The 25,502-nt window shown below is 39.2% G+C and overlaps 1 protein-coding gene across 2 annotated transcripts in view; it reads right to left on the bottom strand.

Moving 5' to 3' along the window:
* poc1b (POC1 centriolar protein B) overlaps positions 1–25,502 on the bottom strand; it is a 78,548-nt gene that overhangs the window by 10,830 nt on the left and 42,216 nt on the right. Inside the window, exons 11-12 of one of the 2 annotated variants that reach the window (XM_082539219.1) lie at positions 16,534–16,842; positions 13,491–15,796 (exon numbers count right to left, since the gene is read on the bottom strand). The exons of the other annotated variant lie outside the window; for it this stretch is intronic. Coding sequence (XP_082395345.1) covers positions 15,638–15,796; positions 16,534–16,842 — 468 coding nt within the window. The 3' untranslated portion in view covers positions 13,491–15,637. Of the gene's footprint in view, positions 1–13,490; positions 15,797–16,533; positions 16,843–25,502 lie in introns of those variants that run through there. 2 annotated transcript variants of the gene reach the window in all.

Here is a 25,502-nt window from a genome sequence, read left to right as displayed (position 1 = left end):
TTCATGAGTAATGTGAAGACTGTAATCTAAGATACTGAATAGTTTAATTAAATAAATTGACCTTTGTCATTCTTTGCATAATATAATGTGGATTATCACACATATCAAGCATGAAAAGAGGAATTTAAAGAAACTTCACATTTGAAAACTATTTTAAAAATTAGGTTGGGTTCACCTTAGGCTGCACTTTCTATCACAGCTTAATAATGTGGAAATTAAAAACAAAACAAAACGGTAATAATATGGAAGTTTATCAGTGATGGATAAACCATTTTACTGGCAAAATGTATCTATTTTAAAAAAGCACCTTATGTGCTCAAGTGCTCTGGCTTAAAGACTCACCAGTTTGGCTTTGCGTCATTTTATCAGCTGAGACCTGCAGTATGGTCAGTTTAAATCAGCTGACAGATTTTCTTTCAGTGCTTCACCAGCTGTGACAGTGACACAGAGTGACAGTGAGCAGACGGACGCTTTACGCAAAGAGCAGATAGCTGTTAGCCAACAGCCTGGGATACAGCGATTACCGCTGTCACTGCTCCACAACCTGGGCCACCAACTGTCACTATATTGAGCTACATCACGCACAAGGCAAGGCGGCACGTGCCTAGTTACACATGCCAATCTGCAAAGACCTACGATATACAGCCCCTCGTTACATTCTTTACATTAAACCCAAACGGAGCATTTTTTCATATATTGTACCATATGGATGGAGAACATGTACCATATTCTTTAATCCAAGGACAGCCATGTACTTGATTTCCTCTCTACATCTTTTGATAAACACACTCCCACTCCTGTCCTCATCTGTGGTGCCGTCTGACCCAGCCATTCTTGATAATGATGATATAAACATGGAGCAAGTCAGTGTTGGTAATGCTGACAGACCAAGTCAGCACCCACACATCCAGTTGCTCACTTTACTCTCCACTTCGCAAATCCCAATACAAACTAACCCCCACCATAGCCAGCACTCCCTGGCTCCCTCAATCCCATCATCCCTGCGTAGGGCCGGCTGCCCACAGGTCTCGTGCATGGCTATGCCGTCTTAAAGGATCTCCCTACCGTTAATGCCACTTAAGCACAAAGCACTTCAGCTGAGGAAGGCTCAGCGCCGACAGTGCCTCCCTGTAGATCAAACATCACCATCCCACAGCCGGCTGTGTGCTGGCTGGCCCTTTTCCGGCTCAGCATGCTACAGCAAGCTGCTGGAACAGGAAGGGTGGGGGTTACTGTACCACAGCCTGCAATGACTGTAAGGGCTGTGGGAGTTTGCCAGCAGCAGAAAGAACAAGGGAAAGACTGAAAGTTAATGGGATTTGATGTGACCACACAGAGATCACACAGAGGTCCACCTGCTTCTTTTGACTGATGTATATGCACCTTTAAACATTTCTGGAAATCACGTTAAATGCTGATTTAAGAATATGGTGGCTATGTAGTATTCGTTGTGACAGCGTTACACACAATGTCAGGTAATGCAGCCCAAGTAACTAGACATGTTACACAGAATATCAACTTAAAACAAATTTAAACGATATTATAAATAACCTGTAATATTACTCTGTTCTATTACAATACAATGGCAGATTAAGCCAGATATCCGCTGACTGGCTGATACCTCAGAGTTAGGTGTTAAATATTACTGTATGGCAGCTATCTAGCTGACATAATGTCAACATATCATGCATGTGCACTGTTTTAAAACTAACAGCTTTCCAAGGTTTGTGCCATTGCTGCTCTGATTCAGTACAGCGATAAACGGGAGGAACAACTGGCTCACTGAGGTGGGAGAAGTGGACTGTCTGGAACAGCAAAGCAACTGTGTGGTTGCAAATGGCAGTGCCAGTCACCCAGGAGCGCCTGCAAGTCACCATAGCAACAGGAACTGCATCTCTGAGGTATATCTGTGGACTGATTTTCAGTCATTACATTTTGTTAAATTTGGTTCATAAACTGGTGACAAGATATTTTGCGCCCTCCTTCAAACAATTAAAAAATGCTGTGTTCAAATGAAATTAGTGATTACAACATGTGGAATCTTGTACGCTAGCACTCAAATAAAAATTCTAAATTGTGAAGAGCTCAATAAATCAAAACCTAATGTTATAGCATAAGGAGCTTAATTTTAAAATGAATGTAGGTATTTTATATGTTCCTCTCCCAAAGTGATTTTGAGCAGTTGGTCCACGCTTTTATGCCAAGCAGGTTAGACTACAGAATCACTATTCCTTCGGTTAGTTCATAAAGCAGATTCTGTCCCCAGAATTGAGGGAGTTTTCAATTACTGTGGATTCTCTGGAACAAGCTGTCTGCTGACCTGAGGTCAGATACAACAGTGTCTACATTCAAAAACAGACATGAAACCTTTTGAATCTCATAAGCCTACACTTATTTGCTAAGTGTGTATGTTATCTTGTACTTTTTTGAAAAGTTTTTCCATTTTCATTATAAACCTAAATATGTTTTTGTCGTCTGTGTTAAGCACATTAAACACACAGAGTTTGAGTACAATGAAATGTGCTATATAAATAAAATTGCCATTGCAATGAAGTGGTAAAATAATTGTCCTCAGGTAAGCTAAGCTGAAAAAACAAAAACAAATGGCCTGTATTTATATAGCGCTTTTCTAGTCCCTAAGGACCCCAAAGCGCTTCACACAACCAGTCATCCACCCATTCACACACACATTCACACACTGGTGATGGCAAGCTACATTGTAGCCACAGCCACCCTGGGGCGCACTGACAGAGGCGATAGGCAAACTGTCCAGCTGCATGTCCATTAACCTGTCTTTTTGTTAGTGCCACTGTCTCCAAACAATACATCATAGCAGATCTGACTAACGTCTTATAAACTTTCCCTTTTCACGCTTGCTGCTGTCTTTTTGTCCCAAATCACCCCTTGTCTCCACCCACTCTACTCTGGCTGTACTCCCTTTTTCTTGGGTGGTTGACCCCAGGTATTTAAAGTAACTACCTCTCTTCCTTGCAGCTTCACCATTACACCTTTCTCTCATTCACGTGCATGTATTCTGGCTTGCTTCTGCTGAGTTTTAATGCTGCTGTTTTTTTCCAACATGACAGCTGCACCTTCAAACTCCAAATGTTTTGACAAATTTCAAAGGTTACTCAGTGTTCCTCTGTGTTTTCAGGTCTGACACTCTCTCACAGCATGATAAAGAAGATATGGAAATCACTTCAGTTTGTCATCCAGTAAAAGTGAAATTCACTTCACTGACTGAATAAGAAATTTTACTGATACACAGCAAAAGAAGAGCAGCTGATCAGTTTTCTAATCTGTCTTCTAGTAGTAGCAATTTCATTAATATCAAACATTAGGAGCAAACATAAAAATGTTTATTTACATATATATTACACATAACATTATGAGTACTGATGTGTGAAGTGAAAAACAATGATTATCTCTTCAACATGGCACCTGTTAGTGGGTGGAATAGAATAACATGGAGGAAGTGAACATTTTGTCCTTAAAGTTGACGTGTTAAAAGCAGGACAATGGACAAGCAAAAGGTTTTCAGCAAGTTTGACAAGTTTCAAATTGTGATGGCTAGATGACATGTTTAGAATACCACCAAAATTGCAGCTCTTGTGGAGTGTACCCAGTCTGCAGTGGTCAGCATCTAATAAAAGTGATCCAAGGAAGAAACAGTGGTGAACCAACAACCGGTGGTGGGTGGCCAAAGCTCACTAATGCACGCGGACAGTGAAGGCTGGATCTTGTGGTCCAGTCCAACAGATTGGTTACTGTAGCTCAAATTGAAAAGGTTCATACTGGTTCTGGTAGAAAGGTGTCAGAAGACACAGTGCATCACAGTTTGTTGTGCATGGGGCTGCATAGCTGGAGACCATTCAAGGCCCCCGTGCTGACCTCTGTCATGAATAAGGCATGGTCTGATGAATCATGTTTTATACCACGTCGTTGGCCGGGTGCGTTCATTGCTTACTTGGGGAACACATGGCACCAGGAAGCACTATGGAAAGAAAGCAAGCCAGCGGAGGTACTGAGACGCTTTGGAACAATCTTCTCTATTTATTTAGTTGCGCTGCAGGCTGCATGATGTAACTTTGAAGATAAAGTTTGGGGCTTGGGTGGATATTCACAGTGACTAGAGCTCATCAGAACTGCTGTGAAAATTATTGTTACATGCTTGTCTTTATTTTTTTTGCCTCTTTATTTCGTTTATGTGAGCAAGCAGTTGTACAACTTGCTTCAAAAGTACAGAATCTTTAGTGTTTATGTAAAAAAAACACTTCCTGCCTTCCTGGCGCCTGCTCCTGACTTAGCCACAACACAGCGCCCCCCCCCCCCCCCCCCCCCCTTCACTGCTTAGGAAAACCGTCTGTGAGGTCACGGGGCTACAGTGTGTTTAGCAGAGGGGCAGTCCACAGAGACTTAACTGAGCACTTCTGATAGAGCATGACAAATTTTTCACAAGTTTAGATCCAATACTGCAAGCTAAAAATGAAAAATGAAAACTCTTATATGGACATAAAACAAGATTCCAAGAAAGAAGAACAATGTTGAACCACCTCTGAGTTCACAAAACAAGAAAATAATGACAATTTTAAAAGGTAAAAGGTGAAAGGTAAGGGGCGAGGCACAGCTGTTGATGGAATGGAGAGCAGACTTAATGAAATCAATCAGTTTACCAAAGAGGGATTCCCCTCTTTTAGTCACTACACTGATAGCTTTCCAAATGGGTGGAATCTGTTTTGTGCTATTAATCTCTGATTGATCTGTGGACCAGCTCTTTGAACTAAAGAACAAAGGCTTCCTATGGGGTTACACAGGTCAAGATTAATGATGCGTGAAATCAAGGCTTCAAAGCGGTAAACCAGGAGAAGACACTTATTATCCCATGGGAAGATTGATGTTTCTCCAATTCATATCTGTCTACAAAATTTCTATGGAATTTTGACAACCTTTTTGTCTAAAAATAATAGAAAATAATCAGGTAAAAACTGAACTTCAACGCAGAGTCCAAGGTTTAGGTTCCTCTGTTGTTGACTAAGCAAGAACAAAGGTTTTTCCTGCATATTTAGGGCACCTGACATTTACAACTTCAGTCATTAATCGGTACAGGAATTATACAGTAATATTTCTGACAACACAATTTGCTCCTTGCTTTCTGTTGTCTGTGACCACTTTCTTCTTGGTCACAGACAACAGAGGAGAGACATTGACAAATGGATGGAGAATAATTGGATGTAGAAGCGGGAGGGAAACAGGAGTGCGGAGTGGAGAGTGGAGAGAGAAAGATGAACCCAGAGGGAAGGAAGCCACAAAAGAGACTATTTCAATTCAATTCAATTTATATAACACAAAATTGTAACTAAACAACCCTCACTTCCAGGCTGTTTAAATTGTATATTGTATGGTAAAGTCCATAATAATATTAGCATAAAACCCCAGTAGTCAGACGACTGCCTACATGCAAGCAAAAGGGGAAGGGAAAAACTCCCATTTAACAGGAAGAAACGTATTGAAGAGCAGCCATCTGCTGTAACCATCTCGGGGTTAGGGGAAAGTTAAGAGAGCAAAGAGAGACCGGACAAATATACATATATGGGAGAAAGCCAGAGTTTAATGTTAATTACAAATGATAAAATAGTGGTGTAAAAACATAAAGAAGGAAAAGAGGTGAGTGAAGAAGAAAAAGCCATAAGCTTCTTGGATAGATGAAGCTGTGTATCATCTGCATAGCAATGAAAATATACGCTTGGTTAAGTAAAGGCCTTTTAAGTGGTGGTTTAAACACTGCCACCTTAAAACCCTGTGGTATGTAGCCAAATATGTTGATGGAATTACTGAATACAAGTTAACTCAGAAAGATCAATTGGAGATAAAGAGTCTACATAAATATAAGTGGTTTTAAAGGTTGATATGTGTGTCTGATAATAATGGTCTGTCTGAGGAATGGCTGTGAAATTTTTTTCCACTCCTCTTAAAATTTTATTAAGGACGTCATTTAACTTCTTTAAAAAAAATTAAACTAGTTTATGCTAGTTTAGGTTAAACTCAGCTCAACAGAGCTTTGACTCGATTCAGTGTGGCTACGGTGTTGAATTACACCCAGAGAAAATTATAAACTTTGACATTGTTTGGCAAAATTGCAAACTGACTCAACTGTGTGTCGTTACTGCTCAGATGAATTATGATCTTACCAAATCCACATTTATCCCTAGCCACCAGTTTCAGACCAGTGTCACCTGCTCTGGCCCCAGCAATATAATTAACTAGACAGATACCCTAGAGACACCCACTGGTGATATCTCTAGTTTCAGTTTTTTTGAGTCACCAGTGACCAGATTTTTGTCCTTGTAAGTAGTGTCACAAATGTGAACATATCAGTGGTGTATCGGGCACTTCAGTTTCAGTCAAGCCTCCTTTCACCCAGCTAGGTCTGGCTTCCCAGCTGCTTTCAAACATCTACAAGGGCCTAGCTACCTAGAGGGTTATTTTCAAAGGTGTGGAGCTGTGTCTCCAAAGAACCAAGTCTGGCCTCTAAATTTATAACCTGGCAACATTTATTACAAGTTCCATTAACATTAAAGGAGACAGAGGAGTAACTAAACATTTGACAACCTGAGCAGGAACATGCCGGTGAGACAGTTGCTTGTGCAATGCTGCGGGTGTTTCGATTAGGATCTAAGCTAATAGCTACGCTAAGCTAGTGAATCCCTAAAGACAAAATGAGTGAGTATGTATATAATTTGCTGGGGACTTAAAATAAAGTGAGCACTATTTAAAAGTTAGCAAGTTGTTTAGCAAGCTACACAAATTTCACTATTAAAGTAAAGTGTTTCCTACCGCATCAGGAAACACTTCCAATATAGTAGCGCAGTTAGAGCACCACCGAGCCACATTAGCAACTAAAAATGAAAATAGTGTTTCTTCTTGGAGGCAGTAGAGTAGTCTGCAGTGTGTGGGCCTTCACCAACACCTGGTAGGGATTAGATGAAGGATGATGGGTGGGACTAAAGGAAAGACTCTATTGTTTTGGCAGGTTGCAGATAAGTGTTTGTGGGGAAGAAGGGTTTTTCCAAAACACTTGCTTTGAAGTTTCTATTTCTTAAATAAGATTATCTTAACTTAAACCCCAAATGAACAAACACACTCACACCTATATCTATATGTGGGACTTAAACTTGAGTTTTATGGGGTTTAAGATATTTAGAAGAGAAAACCTTTCAAGTTTAAGCAGAAAATTAGGAGCAACTTTGCTATTTGACATTTAGTGAAAAGGTAAAAAGAAAACAGTGGCATGACACTAGGGCTTGCTTATTAAAATCTTTCCCTTGAGTATTTAACTCTGGCAAGCTAAATCAAAGGGTGAAAAAACATGTGAGCTATAAAAGTGTGTCCAACACTTGCATTTCTGCTTTTGTGCAGATGGTTTGTTATTCATGTGCAGCTGTTTCTCTAAGTTTTGTGCAATAGGGGAAAGGCTTTAATTGCAGGGCTGACAGCTAGTATGACAGGATTAAACTGCCTTATTCGTTATTATTATAATAATAATTATTATTAATATTGTTGTTGTTATTGTTCTTGTTGTATTTTTAGTCATTATGAACTGTCAGCCTGAGTTTTACATTATGTAAAGTTCCCCAACTTTGTGGGTTTTTGTTTGCCGTATTAACACACGTGAATCACATCCAGACCTTTTAAGACAAAAGCTCTGACTGAGCAATGATGTCTAGTTTCTTGGTTATGACAGTGTCAGGGATGTTTATAAATGTAAATCACTTCACCCTTATTTTTGTGTTAACCCATATTTATACTGTATGTAAGAGTATAGTGTAAGTGTAACAATGAACAGTAGCAAAAGTGGTGCATCAACAGCAGGTTGAAAGGCAGGCAGGTGCTATGTAAATCCGATGAGTAAATATAACGAGGGTGGAAGGATAAGATAGGGTGAAAGGGATCAGAGGAATGGAGTCAGGAGACATCATTGTCACGTACTAGGAAGTGGGCAACACAGTGGTGCATTGTGGGAGTTGACACAGAGGCTCAAAAACGCTGAATAAAGAGCTTTGGTTTGGTGCTGTGTTGAAAGCACAAGAATGTAAAAAGAGGCCAGAAGCATCCATTCAGAATAAAAAAAAAACTTTTACTCTGTCCTATTAAATGCTTTAATTTTGCACTCTTAAATCTTATTAACTGATTTTTCTGCCCCTAAGTAAGCATGGAAATTTAAATAAAAGTGCATACATTACGATTATTTTGTTAATTATTGATGGTCTAAGATGACAACTTGCTAAAGTCTTAGCTGCTTGTCAAGATTGCTGAAAAACTACATTTTTCTATATGTTTTAGTGTAATTTGGGGGATATTTTTGAACATGTTTTCTACTGAGGATTTACATTTTGTACTGCAACCTTTTAGGCGATGTGTTTATGTATAATCACACTATCACTGTATGTTTAAACCAAAAATGATTGCCATTATACAGGAAACATTTGGCCTTAAAATTATTACAGGTTGGTACTATAGTAAATTTCCCCCACAAAATGTATTCCATTAGCTTTGATAAGAAACTTGTTGTAAATGATGAAATTTTAATTCCACCAAGCCACTTCAGTTGAAAGGTTTAAGTTGTGTTTTTCATGTACTTTCTTGCACTGTTTTGTCATGCCTCATGTTAACTTTCACACACTGAATCAAATGTGAAGCTTGAGAGAACTTGACCCAGTGTGACAGGGAATGTGGGATGTCCTGGCATCTTCAGGGCCCGGCTGTGACAACAGGCTTAGAGAAAACACTATTAACCAGGAAAGGATTCTTGAGTCGCGAGCCAAACACATGACTAAAGAGACACATGGAGAGCTGATAGGAAAGGAGTAGTGACACAGTTACCACATGAAGAGAGCGTATCACACTTTCAGGATCTGTTAAGCTGTCTGTCAATCTCAAAGACAAAGACAACATGTGAGCTGTTTGCTTAAAAACTTAAAACAAGAAGCTTTTAATTACACTGGCAGTGTTAAAAATCTTGTCCTTTAACTTGTAATTCACAAGGTAATTAACTGCATAAGCATTGCTTCTACTATTCAGCCATATAAATAAAATAAATATTACACTACCAAATCAGGAGTAACACAGACTGTGTTTTCTCTGGCAGATAGTAGCTAGCTGAAATGGCAAAGGGTGGAACAACCAAAATAATTGTAGAAACTCTGTGTGGTAAAACAATAGGGAAAAGATGAAGGAGGAGAGACCAAGTAAATCACGAGTAAACCTCAGACAAGTATTCATTTGGAAGGAGCTTCAGATTCAAAAGCAACATTTGGTTTCTTATATTTAAATGTAACTCAGCCTACCTAGATAACTACAACTGGGTAACCGTCACAACTTTCTGTATTTGGCAGTGTTACAAGTACCAGCATGTTTGAGATTATCAATGGCAAGGTGCTAAGCATGTCTACCTGACCCGTTAAGCTTCTTATGACATCTGTCAGCTAACAGAAAGTGTTCCTGGAGTGCTGTAAATCACTAGTTTAGGGCTGCATGTGGGGATTCTTTTAACTATTAATATAATATGGCTTTCTTTCTTTCTTTTTTTAAGTAAAGCAAAAGTCAGAAAATCCTGAAAAATCCACAACTAAAGATATATATATATATATATATATATATATATATATAGAGTTAGTTGCTGCAAATCTGGCGTTAAGGTCTTTGAATATTCTTCTGAAACACTGACAAAGTGCAGTGCTTTTCAATAGGTGTGTTTTTCCTTATCAAAAACATTAATGTAGAGGTTGAGATATGAAAAAATCCTGCCAGGAGGCTGAAAAAGTCAATCAATGTTGCATTTTTAAATCATTTTTATTAGTTTAGACATATGAGACGAGAAAGGGAGGAAGAAAAATCTACTACAGCTACAGTGTTGTTTCACTGAGATCAAACTGACATCAGCAGAATACATCATGGTGGAAATAAACTGTTACACTTGGCCACAGCAGCACTGGTAGATATTGGCAGGTATTATAGACATTTCAGGCTAATGATTCATGCAGAGAGGCAACATTGCCCATTTATGGTAAGATTGTGAGAGAGATTGTGTAAATTGAGTTTTGGCCCAGTCTGTGTTTGTCCCTTACATTGTGGTGTATCTAAATCAGCCTGTAAAAGACTAAACTCCTAATATACTGTATGGATCATTCCTCGCAAGGTGAATAACAGCCAGAAAATTATTGTATTTAGTGTGTGTGTGTGTGTGTGTGTGTGTGTGTGTGTGTGTGTGTGAGAGAGAGAGAGGGAGAGAGAGAGAGAGAGAGAAGGGTTAATAGGATATAGCAGTCAGAGCTGCTACCCACAGCCCAGATGGCACTTCCCATAAATCTGTGTTCCTCTGCATGCGTGCGTACACACACACACACACACACACACACACACACACGCACACACACACACACACACACACACACACACACACACACACACACACACACACACACACAGTTTGGAGCAAGTCGCTGCTTAAGTGTGCTCACCAGAACGGCAAATAGTAAGTCAAAAGACAAAGTGGTTTCAGATCAAATGTACTCTGGAGGCTCACCAAGTCGGTTGAGGCAAAGCAGGAAGGATGCGTGTCCCACTAGAATGACCTTCAACCCACATGGCCCAGGAGCAATAACACCCCATGATGTCAGGAAGTCCACCGCTTCCTTATCTGAGGAACTGAGACGACCTGTTCCCACATTGTGTCCCTTACTCCAAAGAAAAAAGAACAGGGGGGAAAAAAACGCTGAAACGGAGCCACATCGGAAGTCCAGCAGGATTTGTGGGAAGGGAGTTGGAGAGATTTATATTCTGTTTTGTTTTATGTTTTTTTTTCTTTCGTTTTCTGGGAAGTCAAAAAAAAAAAGCTGAGTTTGAGATTAGCCTGATAAGGCAACTGTGAGGTATTCAGGGTCTTCGTCTCAAATTATGATTCCTGTACTTTACAATGTTGAAAAAAATCTTCCTTCGCACTGCCAGAAAGTAGATCTAACAAAATGATGTTAGTCCTGTGTTTTTACAGTCATGCACACACAATATTGAGATTAAGGTTGCATTTGGAAGTCATAGCTTTTTTAAATAGATGAAAACAAACGTTCTAAGCTGAAATATTCCTATAAAGTTTACTTCTTTTAACTTTGCATTATCAGCTATTTAAGAGAGCTGTTCCTCTTTTTAGCTGCACAATGTGTTTACAGGCAGAAAAAAAAGAAGACAACTCCTGTTTAGCAGTTAAATTGAAAGTCTTAACCCAATCTGTGCAAGCAGGAAGCCTTAGGAAGTGCTTAAGACTTGATTATTATGTTTTTCTCTCAAAAACAGCCATAAGAGCTTTCATTATAATTGCATTGTAAAAGCACTGCTGAAATAGTCACCTGTATTAAATATGGGATAAAAATATGTCATGTAAGCACAACTATTTAGGATTCGATACACGCTGTGCCCAGGATACAGGAAGTCTGAGGAGAAACAAATTCCATTTTATTGGCACACAAAGGGATGGAAAAGGCTGAACCTTGTGTACATGCATCTGCGCTTCTCGTAAGTGAAAAAGAGGAACAGGAAGGCTAAAAGACAGACGGAGAGAAACTTAGCTTAGGGATCAAATGACAACAAACAGATCTACAGGTTGCTTTGAACCTTCTCAGTGCGGAAGTAAACTGTTTTTTTTTTCTTCTGAGCTCTCTTTTTTCATTACGTTTCTTTTTGCCCCCCTTTCTACCGGAGATAAGCTTTAACATGCTAAACCCTGTAAAAACAGGCCTAAGTGTTTAAGCTGAGACCATTCTGCAAAGATATCCTAATTTGTGATGCTGCATCAAGCTGCTGTAGTGTGTGGCACAGGGGGGAGATTCCTAGTTGCATGGCAGAGTTAGACTGCAAATACACATGGCCTTGTTTAAAAAGATGACGGCCCCAAAGGTTGGAGCTCACACTGGAATTACTTTTATAATCAAATTTTACTTGTGGCTTTATTTCCATCATTCCAATGTCTCTGTTGTGACCTCCAGCGTAAGCAACCACTTAAGATAACTTCTTTGCGTATCTGTATTGCCAAGACATATTCCCAAATATTTATGATTCCTTATAAATAAAATAATGAAAATAAACAATTAGTTAAGGTCAGTTCAGAGAATCTTTTCAACACTGTTTTTAAAAACATTTTTTTCATCTTCCTACCAGCAACATGTGTCCTCATTTTTAGATGCTGAACCAAAGGCAGTGATTAAGGGCTGTACAAGTGTCACATCATACAGTAAATGAAGTAGCATGAATATCTTTCTGTGCATGTGCATCTTAAATAAAGTACAATCAGTAACTGTTAAAGCCATATGCTGAGACCAGTGAGAGCCAGTACTATACTGCAACTTAATAGGCGTGGGTGGAGGGCCCCCTTCTCCCCCGCAGTCTTTCTTCTTTTTCCCCTCCTTTCTCTTTTTTTTCTGGCCTCCATTTATCACCTCATCCACCTCGCATGGGTTACCATGGAATGTCTGAAAAGACAATCCCATGTTTTTTTTAGAAATGGTGTAGGAGCAGTAAAATAATAAGAGAAGTTGTTCAGTTGGGCACTAAAGGCGTTTGCTTTCCAGCTTGTGCTGGGTTTGGGGCAACAAGCAGGTTTACCAGGTAAAATAATATTACATGAAAAAAGGTTTGTGGCAAAGATTAGCATCTGAAAACAGAAGAGTTATTTTAACAGCAGGGCATATTTTAAAGCAAAAACAGAATTATCTTCTTGACATTCTTGAAAAACCTGTGAAACACAGGTTTTCACACATTTGATCTGTTAAACTGCAGGAGAATTTTAAAAACTTTGTTCAACTTTGTGTTTTATTGATTTTTCTTAATGTTAAAGAAAATAAGTGAAGTGAAAACTGTATGTTAGATGTTTCTTAATGTCAGCTTTCAGTGCTGTAAACTTAACGCCTCTGTTGTGCTGGGGTTGACAGTTTATCTCTTAAATTCTGCACAAATAAAGACACCAGCTTTTTTCTATTTTTCTTTTGGGGATTTGGGTTGACAGAACCTTAAAAAGATCAAATCTGAAGGATAAAGATTTACATCCCCGTTTTAAATGAGCTTTACATCCTTTTTTTCTTGACCGGCCACCATATTTACAGCAGACAAAGAAGAGCAGATAAGGCTCATTTAATAATATAGTCAATACTGGTTTGACAAGTCCTTCAAATAGGCATCAGAGCATTGCTTCCGCAAATAATTCCATGTTTAATTAACTGAAGGACATATGCGTACACACACACAATCATCATTCAGTAGTAAACTGTGACCGTGCAATTGCCTGGTGGCAAGTCCGGTTGTTACAGCTCCTTCCTCAATATAAACAGGAAGCCCCTCCTCTAGGAAGCTATTAACATGTTATGGGATCATGTTCACAATGCACTAACAACACACACAGCGCTTATGCTCACTGTAAAGCAAGTTCTGTGTGCACTTAACGAGATCTAAGTGGAAGTGAAGGGGGAAGCTGGTCATTAAATGTTTGCATGTGAGTCTCCTGCTTCAGTGCACAAAAGATTTTGTGACTGCGTTTGTTGGTTTGTGTGTTTTCACTTATACAAAGTAATGAGAGTTGCAGGCTGTGAGAGCAAATTTTAGCAAAGTGAAGTCATTTTCATCAGCCCTCTGGTTCAGTTTAGAGTTACATTCAGTGTTAGGCATCTGTTTAAGACCTAATGCATTTCAAAGGAATCACCACTCAAGAGCCACTTTCTTGCAGTTCAGGAGCTCTTGATCATATTTCACCGTCTTCATTTTCCATTTTTAGCCGTCATGAAACTGAAGATTATTTTAAGGGACTTAAACATTCATCTTCTTGATGAATCACACACTTTTCACAAATGTGTCAGTGAAGGAGATCGGTGAGTGTATAAATAGGGATTTTTACTGGTGAGTGCAAAAGGACATTTGAGAAATTTACAGGTGGATAAGTACTGAGCAAACCTGGAAGATTTTTCATGTAGAAGTCATTTTACTTCAGATTTCATCAGCACCTATGATACAACAGGATTGAACAACAGGATTTTGACCACTGCAACACTTCACTGTGCTTCAGGTAAAGTGGACCTGGGTTTCTCAGCAGCCTGAACCGCGTTATGTAACTGGAAAGGAGAACAAGGAGCAGGAGGATGAACACCAATGAAGCCAAAGAGGAAGCAAAGGATGTGGTGGAGGGAGCAAATGGCAGCCTCTGATAGCTCCCTCTTTGTGTGGCTTTTTTTTTTTTTTTTTTTTTTTACTGCTTCCTCCCGTCCCAGCCGCATCGCTCACCGCATGGCCTCCGCTGGAACAACATAAACAGCTAGAGACCATAGACTGGGCGAGAGCAAGCCAGAACATTTCAGGCACAGTGGCACATAGAAACAAAATACAGGAAGGGCTTGCTGAACTGAAAGTAAATTATTTTTCAGATACAAGGTTAAAATTGATTAATTATGAGTATATTAATTCAAAAACTTTCAATAGTAAGAAAATACTAATAAAAAATCTTACTGGTTACATATAAATTATTGCTATTTAATATTTGGTAGTACTACGAATGCATGTAGTTGACAAGCCTGAAAGTTCTTAAGTGGCATACTTTTTGAATAGTATGACTGTGTACAGTCTATAGCTGGTAAATATACATTTTAGTCAAGCTGTTAAAGATGTCTTGTGAAATTATATACTAATCCACCAATAGGCCAAATATCCCAGCTTTCCACTAACAATTGAATGCACCATGCATTTGAGGACTTGTTGCTAAGACAGTAAAGAATCAGCACAAATGTATCATCCATAGAGACATATCAAGTGCACCTACATTTCATGATGAAAACGAGAGGAACGATTAAAAAAAAAAGTATGCACGGGAAGCATTTTTGAAAGTGAAACAATCAGTTTCTTTGACACATTTAAAATGTGCATCTAAACATTTATAGACTTTTATTTGCCTATGGAAAACAGTTTAACACATATCCCAACTGTCGGATATTTGAGTGGAGATTCAACTCAAAATTGAGCACATCATGTTATATTTTGGTCATCTCAGTTTTTATTTTTGACCATTTTGAGGTTCTCTCAGTACAAGGCTGTCTCCTTTTGTCTGGATACAGTAAGTAATAACCAATTAGTACACCCTGTTGCACTATCTATTCATAAAAATTAAATTTATATTACATGTATTTTAGGAAAAATGCACACAACTTGGGGTTTAAAATGGCATGGCATAGCATTTACAATCAAAACAGATGTTATTCTTGAAGCAGTGAACTGCTAAAACACCTGCAAATGAACAGGTAAATACACACAGCAGACAAGCACTTTTTTTTTTTTTTAATACATATATATATTCAGCTGCAGCTCTTCTGTGCAGCTGGATGTCTTTAAGAGGTACCGAAAGGCATGGAAAAACTATGTTGGTACTACACACGTACAAGCACGCAGTCAGACACAAACTCACTGCAACCACTGATCGAATCCTGATTGACCTATGAGAAAGACCACCATGGAGGGCATTTAAATTGACACACACATCTGGCAATCTGGGGGCTTAGCAGAACAACACACTTCATGTCTTTGTGCTGCTGTCTGAGACGAGGCAAAGTTGTCCTCAAGTGGAATGAACAGAAGATTCATCTGTCCCTTCACTCTCTGTCCTCCGCCTCGTTCTAGATGCTCGCAGGTCTTTCAGAATCTGAGACTGATGGCTTAGACACTCCTTCAACTTGTCCTCAGTCAGGGTGAGACGCTCTTCCAGCACTGAAACAGTCTGCATGAGGTGAAGCGGTGGGGGTGGGAAAGCATGATAATTACAGAGAAGTCAGAGAATAATTATACATGTAGAAACTAAGCAGAGCAAAGTTCAGTCTGAAATCAATCCTTTCCCAATGTAGAAAAAAACAAAACAAAACACAAAAGTAAATGAGAAATCGTCATGGCTTTCAAATTATCATCATTATTATTATTATTCATTTTGGCCTTGATGCATGAGATAGTCGAGATAGTAGAGACAGCAGAAGTGATTTAAATTTAAATATTTATATTACAAAGATTATTTAATAGTTCATTAGGTGTCATTTGTTTCTGGGAATCAGAAAATGCACCAAATATTTCTTATAGATGATAATGTCTGTGAAACAAAGTACATTCAGCAGCACATTTTTTATTTCTGGAGACAATTCTCATAAAACTGCAGAACTGAAAATGTGTTCAATTTTTTTCTTCTCTGTCTGCAAATGTCATAAAACATAAAATGAGGAAATGTCTCTGTCCATCTAATGGTGACACTTCTCAAACAGACAAAGAAGTGGGCAGCTAAATCAAATATTCTCACTCCACCGTTTGCTTTACCTTTTATTAGACCTGTGCAACATAGCAATGTTGAATAGTAAACAACCTGATGCTGGGCTTAAACACTTCAGAGGGAAAAAATTGTCCTCCTTCAATGTTTTTCCACTGCTGTCGATATTGTGAGTTGATATATATAAGCTTTGCCTGATAACTGACCTGTGTGAGAATATCCAGCTGTTGAACAATGTGCCGCAGGGTAGAGCTCACACTTGATGGATGACCAGAGAGAACTTCCAGTGGGTGTGTCTGCGACATCTCTACTTCTTCCTCTCGTCTTCCTTTTCCTTCTTTTCTGTTAGCCCTCGTTTCATTCTCAGCAGTCGATTCTGCCCTACTTGCACTTCCACCCTCGATCCATCCGTCCAGTCTTGAATTGGCAACATGACATGCTGGCAAACCGTTATAGTGGTGACTGTTAGCAGCAGCAGACTGCATGGGTGTCAAGCGGGGCCAACTGTTTAAGAGCTGGAGATGAAAGCAGGAGAAAACGCAAACTGTGTGGATATTGTTTTGTTCCATTTATGTTCCAAATGCACTGTATCACACGAGAAACCCATTTTAAATCAAATCACTCATTGTGACTCTCTGACATTTAATTCAGAACAGGCCACTGAAAACAAAGAACTCTTAAAAAATACAAGGTGTTTCCAAGTGCTTGCTTCAGCATCCTGCTGGAACAGCAAAGGAGTCAGAAAGAAATAGAAAACAGTAGAAGAAACATCTGAATGACGTTAAATGTCAAACTGTTAAAGGAATTAAAGTTTCAGTTTGCAGTGAAATGACTGATTAAGTCACTTTTATTTTTAAGTCTGACATGTAAGCTGAAATCTACCTGATTTAAAAAAAAAAAAAAAAAAAAAAAATAGGTTCAGGCTGAAATGAAAGTCTTGAAAAATAAAGGCTCGGCCTCCTGTAACTAATTTCATGTGGGAAATTAATTTTTAAGTTGAGAGTTGATAAGATACCTTTGTATCACTCAATCCTCATAGTAAGAATAAAGTTCAACCAGACAAAAGTTTGTGGCACAGGGGATGGTTTAACATTAGTTACAGTGGGCCTTATCTGGGATGCATCAGCGCACTCAAAGAATACTATAAATCATGTCAGAATTACATTCTCTTCCATTATCTGACATCATACACAACGTGCCAAAAGGAGTGCTCTTTCAAGCAAATTAACATTTGGTCTTCGTTTGTCTTGGCAGTCCATGGAGCAGCTTCCCCCCTTATTTTTGTCTTTTCCAAACACTGTTGGTACCTGGCATCTTCTTAATGACGCTGAACTCATGGCAGAAATCAACTGGAATATGAATTGAAGTATTGGATGTTACCAAAGTATCAACTGGAGTTTAATTGTAACTACTTTTTGAACTTAAAGTTCTACTATACTAGTAGATTACCGTGTTTGAAATATACATGTATCAAACAGTGACAGAAAGAATACATCAGAGGCTTTCATGATCCTGGATGATATGCAATCATAATACATAACACTATGCAGAGATAGCCAACATGCTTGCTATCTCACTGTTCTGTCAGTGAAGGAGGCCTTGAGCCTGTTGCAACTTGGCAGACTGAAGTAGGTGGGTGACTCACACTACTGGATTACTGACTGAAAGGCAGACTTTGTGACCGCCTGACTACCTTGCTAGCTAAAGACAAGTTCATAGGCTGTTTGCACTGAAGAGCTACAGATACAGAGCAAAGCAGAAAAAAAACTATTTTGTATTTAATGCGACCTTTGATTTTGTATGCAATGTTTGTTTGTTTTTCCTTTCACAAGAAGAACATAACAAGGGAAAGTGAACAATGGAACAATGAGAGAGAGAAAAGAAGGGGGGGGGGTGCATTATATTCAGTGTAATCAGAGTTAGAGACAGTGCATTCATTACAGCAGAGGCATTTAACACAGTAGCTATACAGCAGATAAATATCTATTCTAAAGAACCAATCATTGCTCAAGGGCAACTATCCTAACTTTTAGGAGGTCGGGATTCAAACTAGCATGTTTTAGTTTTCAAAAGCTTTTGCTTAAAAACCACCATAGCTCCGTAACCTCTTTCCAAACATTACTGTAATTCTGCAGATCACATGCCTTAAGGGGCTAGCAGTGACATTTAGTAACATCAAGTGATGACGGGCAAAATAGCCTGAAGTGAAGTGGGCAGGTCCCTAGTTACAAAATTCAGACGCAAACAACTGAAGCAAATACCAATTAGAACGAAGGATTATGTTAATTTGCCTCGTAACAATGAACCATCAGTGACCCGGGGCAAGCGAATTGTTTCCTGTTTGGATGATTATTCCATTATTTTTCAATAAATCAACTAATTTTAAATAAAATGTCCATACCTCAATCCATATTCTGAATCACTTATCTAGTTCAAGGTCACAGGGGGAATGAAGCCTATCCTACAAGTCACAAAGAAGAGGCTGATGTTACACCGTCAACAAGTTGCCAGTCTAACACAGGGCTTTAAAAAACAAACAAACAAAACACAACAACAACAACAACAACCAATAGTTAAAGTTAAGTTCACTCCACAACTAAAACTACAGCAGTGGCATCTTAAAACTGTTTGGTCTTGACAACCAACAGCTTTGGCTAAATAAATATATGAACTGATTTGTTGTTGGTCCAAACAGTTATGTTGTAGAATGGTTATTGCTTAGCCAATCACATTATAATAAAAGAAAAACAATAATCCAGACAAAAATGATGAGAAGTTAAATTGTACTCAATAATAATGTGATGCATGGGTTGCACCAAAGAGAACAAAAGGAGGGGGACGGGGAAGGCAAGGGGATAAATGAGAGATGTTTTAGGAAGATCAAGACAGGCAGGAAGAGGAGGGTTAAGAGGAGGAGGAGGATGTCACACATTCCTAGCCTAATGCATGGAGCAATCGATTCCGGCTTACTTCCTGCATACTGTCCTCACTTCAAAGAGAGTATGGGGACGCAGGAGAGGGTGGAGGGAAGAGAGGAAGAATATACCAGGATGTCTAAAGAAAGAGAGGGTGGGTTAGGATCGACTGCTGGGAGGAGGTGAACATAGCTGTCAGTGTGTGGATGGTGAGTCTCGTGGAGTCTTGAACACCTTTTCACTCCTCGTTGATACATCTTGTCAACATCTGCTCAGCTCATTTACAGTTAACATCCCTCCACCCCCTCCCCCACCAGGCAGTTTGGATACAATTAACGTTTAACAGGCAAGGCACTCCAGTGTGCCAGTCAAAAAACACACACACACACGCACACACACACAGGAAATTTCTTCTAACTATAATTTGTTAGAAGCATGTTAAAAGATGGTGCACGGCATTATCAGGTATATAAAAGATATACAAAATCACGGAAACATGGATTGTTTAATGTAGAGGGGTCAGTGGAGCTAAAAACTCACAGTTTACGATAAGGATAATTTCAGAGATTAAATCGTGTCTACTACGCTTTATGTCAGAGGTCAGTCATGGCAGGAATGTTGCAACAGTTCTGCTGGCAGTGTTTTTTGTTTGATAGGAGTAGCTGGTTGGGTTTGGTTGGTTGAGCCAAGCAGAGCAGGGGAAAAACTAGACACTATGATAATGAGGTGGCAGACTGTGTGAGCTGAGTGTGCTCAAGTGTTGATAGGAAGGCAAGAATATCAACACAGCCTGTACTCAAAGTACATGTGCTTGTCCAATCTATGAAGTGCTTCCTAATTTGGCCACAGTTTACTCCACAAGTAATGAGATGCAATATAAAAGACACAAATGTGAGTGTCTAATGGCAAACCAGCACTATTAAATGCTAATCATTGATTATTCAACGATATTGTTGATAACTTGACTGCAGCAGATTTACTTAAAAAGGGAAGTTCATTAGAACCACAATCCAGGTTAAAATGCTAACGGCGGCTGTGATGTTTACGATCAAAAGGATCCCCAGGAGAAAACAGATCACAAATAGCCTCACCTCCGCTTCTAAATCAAATCACAGATGTCTGATCAAAAACATCATTTCCATGAGCACCAGAATTAGCTGCGCTCTCTATTGTTGGCAGGAAACCTCGGGCATTGTGACCCTTGTATAACAAGCCATTTGATCTTAATTGGAGGGCGTCTCTGATGTTCCTGCCCTTACCACTTGTGAAGCCACACGCGCATCTTCAAAACCTGCCTGATGTTTATTAATTAACATGGAAAATCCTCCTTATGAAGTAGGTAGGCAAAGGGTTCACCAAAGCGGCACTGTAATTGTTTTACCAATATTCAATCCACCAGACAGTTTCATAATAGCTGGAAAAGCACTAGCTAACCTCTTCCTCATTAAGGCTCACTGCTGCATCGTCATCACACAGATGCAGGCATTTACACCTGCTGTTAAGGCGCAAGAAGCCGCTGCGTTACTCTCCTAAACGATAAGTGAAGCCACTCAGATAATATCGCAGCAAACGCACGGATACGGAGGAGAAGACAAAACCAGAAGCCAAGACACTGAAAACATGATTTTTTTAAAGAACTTTGGGGAAAACAAACAAACAAACAAAAAAAAACAAACAAAAAAACAACAACACTTGACAAACAGTTGCAACATCTCCCTCTGTGTCTGTCTCTAAGATGGTGGTAAAAACTGGCATAATCTTACACTCGTGTCTTCAATCCAGGTATGACAGGGGTTGCCGCAAAAATTCCCCCCCAAAAAACCAAGGAGGCGCACAACTGGCTGACGTGCCACAAAGATTGTGTCTCATGACACATGGATGTGAAAATTGTCAGGCAAGACCAGCGATGGACGAGCATAAAAACAACATTAGGATCCCGTTTGGTTCATGGCTCCATTCTTCAAATTTGCCAAGCATGACACATTCACTGGCATTAGTGCGCCTAACATCAATGCTGAATTTGTTGCACACGCATCAAGTTTTACAAGAGTTTCAACATCTTCTGCATCTCTCTCATTAGTTTACGACTGCTGTTTTGCATGTACACACTCTCGGTACTATATATTAGGGCTGGGCGATATATCGAGTTTTTTAAAAATATCGATATATTTTCATACGAGATATAAGATGTGACAATATCGTTTATATCAATATAGTCTATGTTACGTTAGAATTATACTTGTGGGCCGCAGGTTTGCCTCTCTTTCGTCCACTTTTGTCTCTACGCAACGTTACTCGGCCTCGCCTCTCCTTCACTGAACCCAACTCCCCCTCCCCCATAACTTCACCTGCAGGCAATGACAAGATGAAAGCGGAAAATCTCCGTTAGCGAGTTACCGTGCGTGGGGTTGGACGGCGTCAACATGTTAGCGAGCTAACCGCGCTAACGAGCTAACCGCGCTAACGACATGCAGCCCGGAGGGGCTGCACGGCCTAAAATCCTTTCCTTTTCTCAAAAATCGACAGTGCGCCTTATGTATGAATTCTGGTTGTGCTTACTGACCGCGAACCGAGTTTATGTGGTACACAGCGCTCAGCAATCTGTCAAAAAATGTTTTAATATGACTTTGCTAAGCTACGGAGCTGCACCGCTTGATGGATTGTCGGAGGATTACGGCTACCGAGGAGGAGCCTCGCGGAGTGATACGTACTGTGTGTGTATAAGGACCACAAATGGCACCTGTTCAGAGACGTGGTGCAGCTGTGAAATCTGTCTCTTTGTTATTATGCTCAGCATCTATTAGTTTACATTTTGACTGCACAATTGTGAGCTTTTTGTTATGCACAAAAACAACATTGTTTTCTTTTATTTATGGACCATGATTATTTAATAAATGCTGATAATTTATTTTTGAGTAATTTCTTCATGTACATCTACGCTGTATGTAAATAAAAGTGCCCGTGTGACATCTGGGACACAGTGTGACTAAGAACTCTCTTTTTGTTCTTAACTTATGGCTTTAAAAAAAAAAAAAAAATCGAGATATATATCTTATATCGCTATCCAGCTAAAAAATATCGAGATAGGAATTTTGGGTCATATCGCCCAGCCCTACTATATATAGCATAACATGTGAAGTTGGGTTTTAAACTGACTGTACATTTGTAGTTATTAAAGCTTTTATCACCAAGCTGAGAAATTTTAGGAAAATTGTAGACAATGAGAAAAAGTTAAACTATACACAAAGCTTTTTGTCAGCCTTTACAAATCTTAAAGAAAAAAAATACAAAGTCTTACTACGTGACATCCCACAGAGTACATCAGTACCCATCATGTAACATTGGCACGCCTTTCCTGTATCACACAGTTTATGCACCACCGATATTTTTCCTGTAATGGGAAGAGAACATTCTGTAGTCACAGGATGCCATGTAATGCAGTTAATAAAGCAGACTCCATGGCAGGAGGAAATCCTTAACCCCCCTCTTACCGTCCTCCACCCTGGTTTCACTTTTTTCATTTTCACACACAAGCAAATGTTTTGCCTCTGGATGCATTATAGGTGGCACGTACACACATGTAGGCCAGCAACTGTTACCAACTCACGAAGATACAGTCACTGTCCAGAAGTCTTCCCTTGACTGTTAACGTTCCTGAAATCCTTGAAATGCAGTGGCGTTGGCACATTGCTATATATAATCAGAATCCTGATTATGGTTTGATATACTCAAGACAGCTAAAAACAACACTATATATTGGGACCAAAGCCAAAACAAATGTACATCTTTTATTGTAGAATGATAAATGTTAATTGTGGTACAAATCCATGATTCAATGGACTGACTCCGTTTAAACGAAGAGGCTTTGTTTATTTTATCTTTTATTTTTTTTGTGTCAGATTGCTGCTGGCCTGAATGTGGCCTTAGCCCTGTGTGAAAATCTCATCTTCTTCATTTGAATGAGGCCAGCACATTGACACAGTGAATGCCAAGGATGATTAGCTTTTTCAATAATGACATGAAAATACACACACAAAATAACTCAGTGAAAGGGCGCTGAACTAGCTAATCAAATATGTGGAATTACTACAATTTTGGTTGTTCTTTAATGTGAAGGCTATATGACTCCAAGACAACTGTGAAACCTCTTTCCAGTGATTTGGTTTCTAACAAGCCTTTAAAGTCAGACTAACGATAGTTATTGCATCAGATTTAGTACTGATTGCTGAAAGTGATATGAAATTATTGATTTTTTTCCCCCTCACAAAAAAGAAAACCACTTTTTTAGAGATTCCTCTAAAACTCTTCCCATCTGCCCCTAACATTTAACCTGGCAGGTCATCTGAAGCCTCCATTTCATGTTGGTCCAAGACATCACAGCAGACGACTCATTGTCCTTTCATCTCTGTCACCCCTAACTGTCATCTGACAAGGTGCTCTATACCACACCCACAAAACAAAATTGTGCCTTCTCAAACAAAATTAATGAAATGAATGAATAAAAAAAAAAACCCCACAACAGTTAAGTACGTTCACATCCACCTATGAACACACAGTGACGTGTCAAAAAACACACAGAGAAAATAGGCAAAGCACACAGTCACATGAATTAGCACAGATGTTTGTCAAAGGTGTGGCGACACTGATGTTTTTAAAGCACAGATGAGCAGGAAACAAGAGGACATTCATGTGGCTTTGAGGAAGTGCATATATCCACTTGATTTCTCACCCTCCCCCCCCTCTCTCTCTCTCCTCTGTCTGCCTCGAACATCCGCACAGAAGCCACCCACACACAAACGAAAATATCCTGCTTGCCATTAGATGCAGTGTTTTCTGTCCACATCACACACGCATAAATGGAACTGTAAACACCTCAACCACAGCTAATAGAAAAACCGTAGCTTCCTGCCATGTTTCAGTGGCAGATGACCCAGACACACAGAAGCTAAAAGCACTTGAACACACAAAGCGGGGTAATGTGAAGAAAAAAAGGAATAGTTATGCTGTTACAAATGAAAGCATAGTCATTCTCAGAAGACCACACACACAGAATAACATGGTTAGACCCATAACACCACACAGAATGCACTAAACAGCAGCTTGAAACCTGCCTCACACCAACACATATCTTAAATAGAAATGTGTGATATACACACGGAAGTGATTCTTACAAGAAATGCTCCATGTCATAGCTCAAGCATACAGTACAAGAAAAACAAATTTGATATAATCGCTCTCACACACACACACACACACATACATTGTGTTATTAAAACTGGTGCTGAAATGAATGTGTGCTGCTTTTAAATAAGGTGTGCAGTCCCTTCAAATGCAGAAGTGAGAAAAAAAAAAAAGGAAAGAAAAAAAAATCATCAGTAAGAGAAAAGGAAATAAAGTGAAACACACAAAAAAGGTGAACAGTTCTGGCTGAATGCTCCTGATAAAGAATAAACAGTTTAAGAGTAACCAGTATAAATAAAATGCTAGACTGGCTGAATTTATGATGTATTATTTATGGAATAGCAGAGTCCTTAATAGAGCTATCAAGATCTTTGAAGCTGCACAGACAGAACTGACATGGAACAAGCAGTTCTGGGATCAGATTTCTCTCAGAACTTGATAAAGATCAAAACTGAACAAAAAAGGAGGATGAAAAAAAAAAAGTAAAGGAGGATGAAAGGATCTCAGAAACATGGCACGACATGTGTTGATATTGCTTCACTTCAGCTTACATACTCACAAAACCGTTAATAAGGCAATATTACAAAAACATTGCAACGAAAATGTATTGCAATGCCCACAGTGGACAAGAAAAACAAAAAGAAAAACAAAAAGAAAAACAGAGTTGAGCTAATTAAGAAAAAAAAAAAAAACTAACCTCACCAGCTCATGAAAATCTCACAAATATTATGCAATCCAAACCTTCTGTCACTTATAAGTTGTGGATAGTGTTTGAATAGGGTTTGAGAAGTTTTAGCTTTGTTAAATGTGAAATATGTAGGAGTTGCTTAATGGGTAAAGCACAGCACTCACATGAATAGTGTTTATAGGTTACCACTCATGCTAAAAGTGGATACAGTGGTATCAGAGGACTTTCCATGAAAGCCTCTACCAAAAAAGGTTGTTCAGTGTTCATTAAATATGGTCAAGCACTTGCAGCGTAGGTGTGGAAACAGGCTTTGCACATCATGAAGCAGATGGGTTTTTTTTTTTAAAACCACAGCACAACAGCAGCTTTGTCACCTGATGTCTTCATTTTT

The sequence above is a fragment of the Aulonocara stuartgranti genome (assembly GCF_965226115.1).
Source record: "Aulonocara stuartgranti genome assembly, chromosome: 7".
NCBI lineage: Eukaryota > Metazoa > Chordata > Actinopteri > Cichliformes > Cichlidae > Aulonocara > Aulonocara stuartgranti.
The sequence above is the reverse complement of the archived record's forward strand: the minus strand, read 5'-3'. Positions and strand labels throughout refer to the sequence as shown.